This window comes from Panicum hallii, chromosome 4 (assembly GCF_002211085.1).
Source record: "Panicum hallii strain FIL2 chromosome 4, PHallii_v3.1, whole genome shotgun sequence".
NCBI lineage: Eukaryota > Viridiplantae > Streptophyta > Magnoliopsida > Poales > Poaceae > Panicum > Panicum hallii.
In genome coordinates, this window is record NC_038045.1 from 20,398,232 (window position 1) to 20,409,266 (window position 11,035).

The 11,035-nt window shown below is 43.1% G+C and overlaps 1 protein-coding gene across 2 annotated transcripts; it reads right to left on the minus strand.

Moving 5' to 3' along the window:
* Positions 1–290: 290 nt before the first annotated feature.
* LOC112889857 (KH domain-containing protein HEN4-like) lies at positions 291–9,822 on the minus strand. 2 transcript variants are annotated; one of them, XM_025956638.1, is made up of 7 exons: positions 9,211–9,822; positions 7,885–8,307; positions 7,389–7,658; positions 6,608–6,889; positions 5,116–5,249; positions 1,219–1,327; positions 291–646 (listed from the first exon to the last, which is right to left on the minus strand). In XM_025956638.1, the coding sequence occupies exons 1-7, from the start codon at positions 9,811–9,813 to the stop codon at positions 512–514; spliced, it is 1,956 nt and encodes a 651-aa protein (XP_025812423.1). In that variant the 5' UTR covers positions 9,814–9,822; the 3' UTR covers positions 291–511. The 2 variants fall into 2 exon arrangements, 1 of the variants encoding a protein (XP_025812423.1); XR_003228215.1 differs by lacking the exon at positions 5,116–5,249.
* Positions 9,823–11,035: the final 1,213 nt, after the last annotated feature.

Consider the following 11,035-nt stretch of genomic DNA (forward strand, 5'->3'; position numbering starts at 1 on the left):
GTAATTGATAGTTAGCCTATTAACCTTCATTTATGTAATTGTTCGATTCCATGCGATGGGGTCTAAAGTTTTAGTCCCGGATAATAGGCCCTTAGTCAAAAAAACTAAGCATCGAGCAGCACGGCAGATGCTCTTGCCAAAAATGGGTTCCCGCAGAATTATTCCATTCGTAACATCTGTGCAGCTGGAACCTGCTCAGAGGACACATGGATATCTTATCAGGTGGCACACTGTTTCTACATATAAAGGGGTCCATATCTGATTGCAATGGTCTAAACTCTCAATGCAGATGCAGAGACAAATAGTTAAATACGCTTTCCAAATTCCAATCGTAACATCAGTTGCCCAACAAAAAACAGTCTGCCTCTCCACCATCGTTGTATACACCACTCGCCATACACTGGAAAACAGCAATGTGTACGTCTGGAACTACTATTTCCCATCAACGTTAGCTATCGCACCCAATCAAGAGACATCGCGAAGGTCTGCTGGCGGTCGTTCCAGTCGCTCATCATTGTCCCTGTAGGATCAACTCAACGAGCATGCGCTGAGCGGACTGTGCATGATCTGGCGGTCCAGATACCACGATCATAGCTTCATTCCCCTCAGAAGGTGGGTCGTAGACGGCAATGTCTGCACCAGAGATCTGAATTCACATGGACAGTACAAATGTTACGAAATTCAAAAAACAATGGTTAGGATGGTAAACTATATGCGGATTACAAAGAGTAGAGAATTTAGTGGTTTTATAACTTCCAAAACAACAATAAGAAACCAAAATCAGATAATGGAACAGACAGCACAGAGATGCAAGAAATAGGTATAAAATCGAATAGACTGAAGTACCAACCATATTTTAAAGAATCAGTTATGAACTGCTAGTAACAGCAATGTAAGTAGTTTTCTATTCATGGGTCAAATTTTGTAAATCAAGGAGAGCCCAATGCACTTCGTGGTTCAACAAATTGAAACGAAAAAATACTGGTAATATTAATGCCAAGGCATATTCTTCAGAAAAGAAAAAAACCATGATCAAGAGGCTCAACTATAAATCTCTGAATTTTGTATTGTCTTTCTTCATCTTGAAATCATCTGATTTTTTTTATAACTCAACGTACAAAGTTCAAAAGTGTCAATGAAGGTTTAACATAAATCTCTGAGTCGAATATAATGCAATCATAACAAACATATAAGGTTAAAAAAGTCACACAGGAAGACCTCTGTAAGCTGGGCCAGGTTGTTTCCATCTCCATAGACAAGATTTAGGATGCTCCCAGAAACAGCAGTTTCATATGTGATTCTTGTTATCGCAGCATGCTGAACTTCCCTGAAACCAGAATCACCAAGTTACTAAAAGTTACTAGCCGTCAAAAATAATCATCAACTCGCCCGTGTTGATAATGGGCAAAGCAAATGGTGCAATAAAACAATCCAGATATAGAGAAACTTTTGGAAGTTGAAGCAACCTCTGGTTTGTTGATCACTTCTGATTGTAATAATCAATGTACATATGCTAGAGTAGAAAATCATGAAGAGAAGTAAAGATTTTTATGATTGAAGAATTATCAGTGCATTGAGAACAAAACTTCAGGAAAAATGTACGGTGTATCCATCATACTGGTAAATACAGAAGAATACTTGTTTATTACATAGATATTACACTCAAATGCTAAAGTTGAAACACCACTTTGTGAGTAGAATAACAGAAACAAGTACAGCTCTGCATGTCTGGAAATCTAGATGCTATTACTATTAAATTTGTTTCCTGAGACACAATTTTCTTCTAGGTAACAAATATCTAAACAGGAAAAGTACTTTGTGGTTACAAGAACACAAACAAGAATAGTGCAGATATCAATCTCTAAACGTAATACATTGATGCATAGAATACATTATTGATTTTGATTTAAAAGCGAAGTACCAATATCATTCCTGTCATAAAGTAATCATAATTCCTTGCAAATATCAATACAACAACAACAACAACTTAGCCTTTTGTCCCAAGCAAGTTGGGGTAGGCTAGAGATGAAACCCACAGAAAACAAGAATAAGAAACACAAAAAGTGCACAAGCCAAAGGAAGACTTAGGGGTTAAAGAAAAAGTAACAAAGGTCACGGTTCAGGTACATTAATTGCTAATCTCCAAGCGCTTCTATCCATAGCTAATTCCTTAGCGATATTCCACTCCTTAAGGTCTCTCTTAACCGTCTCGTCCCAAGTTAGTCTAGGTCTACCTCTACCTCTCTTTACATTATCGCCCCGCTTTAAAACTCCACTACGCACCGGCGCCTCGGGAGGCCTCCGTTGTACATGTCCAAACCATCTCAACCGATGTTGAATCAACTTCTCATCGATAGGTGCCACCCCGACCCTATCTCGAATCTCTTCGTTCCGGATTCTGTCCCTTCTTGTATGCCCGCAGAACCAACGCAGCATACGCATCTCTGCTACACTCAGTTGCTGAACATGTCGCCTTTTTGTAGGCCAACATTCAGCACCGTATAGCATCGCTGGGCGAATCGCCGTCCTATAGAACTTACCTTTTAGCCTCTGTGGCACCTTCTTGTCACAGAGGACGCCCGAAGCCTGCCGCCACTTCAACCACCCGGCTGAAATTCTATGTCTAACATCTTCATCAATGTCTCCATCTTTCTGAAGCATTGATCCTAGATACCGGAAAGTATCCTTCTTGGCCACCACTTGACCTTCGAGGCTAACGTCCCCATCCTCATGCCTAGTCGGGCTAAAGTCGCACGTCATATACTCGGTCTTGGTCCTACTCAGTCTGAACCCCTTCGACTCTAACGTGTGTCTCCACAGCTCTAATTTCATATTAACCCCTACCCTACTCTCATCAACTAGCACCACATCATCAGCAAAGAGCATACACCAAGGGATATCACCCTGTATGTCCCTTGTGACCTCATCCATCACCAAAGCAAATAGATAAGGGCTCAATGCTGACCCCTGATGTAGTCCAATTTTAATTGGAAAGTCACTGGTATCGCCATCACATGTTCGAACACAAGTCATCGCATCCTTGTACATATCCTTGATGAGGGTAATATACTTAGTTGGAACTTTGTGTTTTTCCAAGGCCCACCACATGACGTCTCTCGGTACTTTATCATACGCCTTCTCTAGGTCAATAAAGACCATGTGTAAGTCCTTCTTCTCCTCTCTATATCTCTCCATCAACTGTCGTACTAAGAAAATCGCCTCCATGGTCGACCTCCCAGGCATGAACCCAAACTGGTTTTGGGTCACCCTTGTCAATCCTCTTAGGCGATGCTCGATAACCCTCTCCCAAAGTTTCATCGTATGGCTCATCAGCTTAATCCCCCGGTAGTTAGTACAACTTTGAACATCTCCCTTATTCTTGAAGATCGGTACTAATATACTTCTCCTCCATTCCTCCGGCATCTTGTTTGACTGGAAAATTAGGTTAAAAAGCTTAGTTAACCATACTACCGCCCTCTCGCCCAGGCATCTCCACACCTCAATGGGGATGCCATCGGGACCCATCGCTTTACCTCCCTTCATCCTCTTCAAAGCCTCCCCGATCTCTGCCTCCTGAATCCTCCTCACAAAGCGTCTGTTGGTATCATCAAATGAGTCGTCCAACTCGAAGGTAGGACCCTCATTTTCCCCATTAAACAACTTGTCGAAGTATTCTCGCCATCTGTCCTTGATCTCCTCATCCTTCACCAGAAGTCGATCTGTCCCATCCTTGATGCATTTGATTTGGTTTATGTCCCTTGTCTTCCTCTCGCGGGTCCTAGCTATCCTATAAATGTCCTTCTCTCCTTCCTTCGTACCTAGCCGTTGATACAGATCATCAAAAGCCTGACCTTTCGCTACACTTACAGCTCGCTTTGCAGACCTTTTCGCTAATCTATATCCCTCGATGTTGGTTGCGCTCTTGTCGAGGTGAAGGCGTTTGAAACACTCCTTCTTCTCCTTAATAGCCCTTTGCACCTCGTCATTCCACCACCAAGTCTCTTTCACTTCCTGCTTGCCTCCCCTACTCACACCAAACACTTCTGAGGCCACCTTCCGAACACATATCGCCATCTTTAGCCACATATCATCTACATCTGCTCCTTCTTCCCAAGGCCCCTCGCCTAGCATCCTCTCCTTAAACGTCTGAGCCTCTTCCCCTCTAAACTTCCACCACTTCGTTCTCGCAATCTTGGCACGTTTGTCCCGGTGGGCACATACCCGAAAACGAAAATCCGCCACCACAAGCTTGTGTTGGGGGACAACACACTCCCCAGGTATCACCTTACAATCTAAGCAGGCACGTCTATCCTCTCTCCTAGCAAGGATAAAATCGATTTGGCTCGAGTATTGTCCACTATGGAAGGTCACTAGATGGGACTCCCTCTTTCTAAAGAGGGTATTCGCTAACAGCAGGTCGTAGGCCAACGCAAAATTCAAAACATCCTCCCCCCCCTCGTTCCTACTACCATACCCGAAACCCCCGTGTACTCGCTCATATCCTACATTAGTCGCACCCACATGGCCATTGAGGTCTCCTCCTATGAAGAGCTTCTCACTGATAGGCACGGTACTAACCATGCTATCAAGATCTTCCCAGAACTGACTCTTGGAGCTCTCACTAAGACCTACCTGAGGGGCATAGGCACTGATCACATTCAGAGCCAAATCTCCAATAACCAACCGCACTAGGATAATCCGGTCGCCTTGCCTCCTAACATCTACAACTCCATCCTTAAGGCTCTTATCGATCAAGATGCCTACACCATTCCTACCCGAGGTTGTCCCCGTGTACCAAAGCTTGAAGCCAGAACCCTCCACTTCCTTCGCCTTCTGGCCCTTCCATTTAGTCTCCTGCACGCATAGAATATTTACACGCCTCCTAATTGCTACATCGACTAGCTCTCTTAACTTACCTGTTAGAGACCCTACGTTCCAACTACCTAGACGAATCTTAGTTGGCTCGGCTAGCTTCCTTACCCTTCGCACCCGTCGAGAGGAATGCGAAGACCCTTGCTCATTTTTCACTACACCCGGGCGCAGATGTAGCGCGCCACAGAGGTAATAGCACAGTACTGTATAAGTAGAGAACAAACAACAAAGGTAACACTATACCTCGCAAGATTGTTTTCCTCTGGAAATATAATTCCATGATTCAAATTGTTGACTACAATGTCATTCGGCTCAGTAGGTTTCTGAATCCCATTATCTGAATTGTCGATCATGGCAGCATTCCAGTTATCATGTTTCTGCTATCAAATATTTTTTCAGTAATGCCACAAAAATTAGTGAATATGAACATAGCTGGAGACCAATACAAAAATACAAATAACTCATACAGTAGAGTATAATCATGCCAAGTGAAAGGAGAGCTCTAGTAGCATTGAAGAAACAGAAAGTATAAGCTTTGTCGCATAACTGCGTGAGATTTTCAAATGTCTTCTTCAGAAACAAATAATGATTATTTTGAGAGGGAAAGGCTTTAAAAGGGCATTTGATCTGATAGATCACACATGTAACATGTTATCACTTCCCACGTAAGTAGTTTCCATGTATCATCACCGCTGTAAATGAATATACCATAAAAGTACCCACCCAACCACACCTTTCCACTACTTCAGGAGATGTCAAGGGAATGAAAATATAAATTGTATATCAATCAGAACTGAAGTTGGAGCTACAATAGCATATCAATTTAACACAGCTACCAATCAGACTTGCTGTTGGCCAGATTAGTTAGGTTGACTTGGCATACTGTGTGACAAGTGGTTGAGTTCACACTGATTTAGCTTCAGTTTTATAGATTCAAGAAGAAATAGTGAAACAATCAGGTTGCCATAAGGATGAAGAGAAGTCATAATATGAAAAAAAAAATGGAGATTTATCATGCAACAGAAAGATTAAAATATGAGAATATGTCCAACATGTATTTGCCTGTCAGTGAGGATCAAAGCTATGTAATGATGCTGTCATCGTCAACGTGCAGGTCAGATTCCATTCCAAGGCCCAAATGAGCAGGTATACTGTATACAGGTGTGTGCATATGAAAAGAAGGGATAAAGAAGAAGCTAACTACGACATGTACATCTAAGAGAGGCATTGGGCATTGCTTTTTCCATGGAAGATAAACACATACCCTGAATTGATATGGGGAACAGGAGTTCAAAACAGGAGTTCCTGGTGGAACTAGCCATGGTATACAATTCTAATCTCAAACTTTGTTTGACAAAAGAGTTGGGAAATTATAGGAAATCTGATTCGTAGTTCAAAAAATTAGCAAGCATAAGTTTCCCTGAAGGGCTAAGAATTATTCATCTTTATTTGAATAGCAAATCCCTACAATAACCAGCCTTCCCATGAGTTTTAAAATGGTTGGAGTTGGATCTTCTAACTTCCAATCCCCATCACACCTGAACTCCCAAGCTTCAGGAACCAAACAAGAAACTCGATAACCCCGCATCCCCTATATTTCCACTCACAATAATTGCAACCAACTAAACAGGAAGCATAGACATGCATATAGCAAATCCAGACAGAAGAGAAATTTCAATATGGTGCAATAGTCAAATATGGATAAGCATATAATAAAGTTTTATTAAAACGTAACCTGAATTTCTGAAGAACTGAGCTCTAGGGAACTGAAAGTCTTATCCACAGAGTCCATTCCGTAACTGAGAGAGGGTTCATGATCAACCTTATGGGCATTGTCCATTGAATATTGGCTTGTTGAATAAATATTTGCCTGGCTGATTGCATTTGATTCAGCAATACCTGAGGAGGGAATATATCCATTGTTGTAGTCGGTTCCATTGGAGCAGAAAACATGATTACGCAGTTTCCAGCAAACAAGGCATAAAGCATGCCTGACATTCATTAGCTCCCCAGTGATCTGTAGGGTGCAAAGATAAATCTCAAAAAGTACAAAGGTGTCCAACACATATCAGCAGCAAAGCAGAATCACAAATCAGCCTAGATCATGAGTTGAGAAGGGGGGGGGGGGGGGGTCGCAACCAAGTACTCATGGAAAACTTAGATCTTGCCCATGTCAAACATAAACACCAATAACAGTCAAGAACTACTGCATTGTATTGTTCTTATAGTCTGGTTGTCCAAAAGAAGTTTATTTACATATCATATTCATTGTACGGAGAAACAAATCACAACGTGCAAATTACGAATTTATGAAATTTTAAACATGTCAGCATTCCGTTTGCAAACTACGTGCCAGAAAAACCAAATGAGCAAAGCAGATAATCAAAAGGTTGAGTTCATTAACAATAGCTGCTATTTGTTCATAATTCAATGAATTACAAGGCACAGAAGAAACAAGCACTACAAAGCTGCATATATTTATTTTGCTTTTGTTTCAGAAAAAAAAAAAAGCTTACCTGTACAACTAGTTCAAAGCTTGAGGCACATTCAGGAACATCTGTATCATTCAATATTTGAATTCTTGCTCCTGTTGCATTCACCATTTCCTTGATTATAGAACCCCCCAAACCAACTAAACAATCACATTGGTTTTTGAGCACAAGGGCCCTGGCCGAGAATTGAGATGTCTTCTCAAATGTAGAGCGCGTGTTGCTTTCCAACTCCATCATTCTGTCAAATACGAGCAGTAGTGCGCTTTGCACTATATGATATTCCGAGTCTGGGCTCTGCAAGGAACCAAAATCAAATATGTACAGTTAATGAAATGTACAATATGATTTACGAGAAGTATAATACAAGCAAAACAAAGTTTCTAGATTCATAGAGAAATGTACAACAGACACTTCATCATTGCAAAAACTGTTATTTTATCTTATCTACCAAACAGTTAAACATGGCTCTAAACGAGAAAATAGTAATGGTAAAAGGAACTTTTAGTGTTCAAAAACAAACCTCTAGGGCACAAATTGTTATCACACGCTCCCTGCAACCAGTAACAGGAGCACCAACATCAACACAAGCACCAGTTTCCTCTTCAATACCTTTGATAATCAAGCCTTTCTTGCCAATCAAACCTCCAGCAAGATAGGTAGGCAAGAGAAGTCTGAATGAAACTTGCTGAAGACCTTTGCTTTGAACATGTCCTGTATTACATTCTGGACAATCAGCCTTAGGGACACTGCCTTGTGCAAACTCTGTGGATGCCTCCGAGAACAATATTCCCACATTAGGCTCAGGCACTTCTGAAGATGCCCATGGGAGCATTGAACCTTCTTTGTTAACAGAAGTTGTTGAGCCGTCAACTGGCTGATCACCTTGAAGACAGCTAGACAAAGCAACTAGAGCTTTCCTTACAGCAGTCCTATCTCCAGTTATCTGAAAAGTAAACAGAAACAAGACACTAACTAAGCCTGTAGAGTAGCAAATCACAACAATAATTCTTTTCTCAGAAGAGTCAGATGATATTATGCACAGACCAGGTCATTGCAGGAATCCCTGATAATGTGCCTAACCATTTTACATTTAGTTCGTTTTGCAGCAAAAGAACCAGAAGCCAAATGGATTTACTCAGTGCTACAGTGTTTTTAGGTGAAGCAAGAGCAGGCTGCTCCTTATCTATGTGATTCATTGTCCTAGATTCTACAAACCTATACTAGCTAGCCTTCTAGTTGGTCCATACCTTTTTCTGGCAAAATTGAAACAAATATAGAAATGGACTCGTGCTGTAATTCCAGGTGATAAGATGAAAGAATACATAACCAAACAACATATAAGAAACCATGCAATGAGAACAAAATGGATCAAGATCATGAAAATGAAATCACACTAGGAAAAATGGACATCTCACAAAAGAAGCTCATGAGCATAGCTAGCATCTGTGCACACCATACATGCGCTTTGTTTGATAAATCAATTCCATGGCTTCACATCTTGCAATTATCAGCAGATCATCCCACAAAGTTCATTGTGTTGCACAGCAAACAACAGTTCCTACTTGTACGAAAGCAAAGAGCAAGCTACAGCTTTAAACAAGGTGCACATGTCTATGTTACAGCTATGTCTCCCCTCTCCCTTCATGTAAAACAAAGCTGTTGAAACATTTTAAAATCCCCATGACACTGCACTAGGTCGCACGCGTGAGCTCACGTCCCGTACGTAACCCACACATCTCCCACAATAAAAGGGAGGCATTGCAATGCACGGAGCACAATAGCAATTGAGGGAAGCATCAAGAGCTACCAGCTTAAATAAATCGTAGAAGAGAGATCGGTGATATACCTCCACGACCTCCTCGGGCGGCTGCCCCTGCGGCTGCGGCGCGGCCTCCTCCCACGGCACGACGCGCACGTAGGCGCCGGCCTCCAGGGCGATCCTCCCCAGGACGCCCCCGCCGGCGGTCGCCGCCTGGAGCCGGTCGGCGTCCACGAGGAGCAGGCACGTGGCGCACCCGGACGGGCCGCCGCCCTTCCCGCCGCGGGGCCCCTCCTGGTCGGCGCAGTAGAGCGCCCCCTCGGCGTCGAGCACAGCGAAGAGCGCCTCCTGCGCGGGCGAGAGCACGAGGGGCTCCGCGGACGAGGAGGAGGCCTCGGCGCGGCGGACGGTTGCGGCAGGGCCGAGGACGGCGGCGACGACGCGGCCTCCCGCGGCGGCGGGGTCGAGGGGCTCGACGCGGACCTGCAGCGCGGCGGTGCGGCGGCGCAGTGGGTTGACGGCGGCGTAGAGGCGCATGGTGTCGGCGTCGGAGAAGGACGGCGGTAGGAGGAGGCGGAAGACGGCGAGGCCGGCCTCGGCATCTGCGGCGGCGGAGGGGGAGCGGGAGGAGGAGGAGGAGGCCGTGGCGAAGGCGGCGTGCGGCAGGAAATGGGGTTTCGCCGCGGCCATCGCCGGTCGGTGGGGTTTTCCGCCGAGAGTACAAAGTGAGCGAGAGTGGGGAATATGGACGAGCTGGTGGGGGGTTTTGCTGCCGTTTGCGTGCGGGCTTCCAGGGGCAGCCTGGGGATTTTCCGGCGGCGACCTTTAGCGCATTTTGTCTTCGCTGGGTTCATCACGCACCAGCACCTTCGAGAGGCTAAACTTTAACCCTATCATATAAAAAACTCTTATCATCTATAAATATTAAATAAAATTTATTTAAAAAAATTTCACTAGGTGCTAATTCGTAAAATGAATTTAATGAGCCTAATTAATCCATAATTTGCAACAGTGATGCTACGGTAACCATCTACTGATCATGGATTAATATACTTTATTTGATTCGTCACGCGAATTAGCCCAGAGGTTCTCAATTAGTTTTGTAATTAGACTATTTTTAATACTTCTAAATGATATGATCTTTTCTATAAAGTTTAGCTCTCAGAAATCAAATATCTCTTTTCTCTTCCGCCTACCAAGCGAACACCACATGTTGTTATCTAATGTCATATAAACTCATAAGTGACCACTTGATGCAAATGCATTAGGCGTTTAACTACATTTTTTTCATTCTCACTAAACTTTTCCACCATGTGTGCACAATATTAGCCTATGAGCTAAATAGAAAGTTGAATGAGAAATGACGACACTGTAGTTCTTTTTACTGAGCATGGCGGAGAAAGAAAGGGAAGATATTCTCAAATTACATACGCGCACAAAATAAGAATGGGTGGTTGCCCAAGGTATGAATGGCCAATGTACAGTTTCACTGGTATCAATTAGATATCCACTGCACTGCTATATAAATTCTGTTCTACCTACTTTGGTACCATTCCCAATAATGAAATGAGTCGAAAAGTTCTCATACGTACTAAAAGAGCAGTATGCGTGCATACATGTTTTATGATGGCATGAGACCAAATGTTACAAAAGCAGCTGCAAACATAGAAACCGTAATAGCCAATGGGAGAAACATGTTTTTCTCTTATTAAGGACAATCTACAGCCTTTTATCCATCCATATTATTTATTAAGTTGCATGCAATCCAAAAGATTAAGCTAATAGAAAGAGGTGGGCAACTCATTTATACTTCAACACTCCCCCTTACGTGCAAGCTCTCTCAGGCCTTAAACGTGAAAATTAGGAGTCGGCTGCAATTATTTTATTTAATTGCATCCGCCAGGATTCGAAC

What these genes read in the sequence shown, in the direction of transcription:
- LOC112889857 (XM_025956638.1), bottom strand. Translation starts at nt 9,813, where the DNA reads ATGGCCGCGGCGAAACCCCATTTCCTGCCGCACGCCGCCTTCGCCACG. An exon ending in GCTTTGAACTAGTTGTACAG is followed by an intron (nt 6,890 to 7,388) that starts GTAAGCTTTTTT and finishes TGCACCCTACAG; the next exon opens with ATCACTGGGGAGCTAATGAA. An exon ending in TCAGTTCTTCAGAAATTCAG is followed by an intron (nt 5,250 to 6,607) that starts GTTACGTTTTAA and finishes ATTTGATAGCAG; the next exon opens with AAACATGATAACTGGAATGC.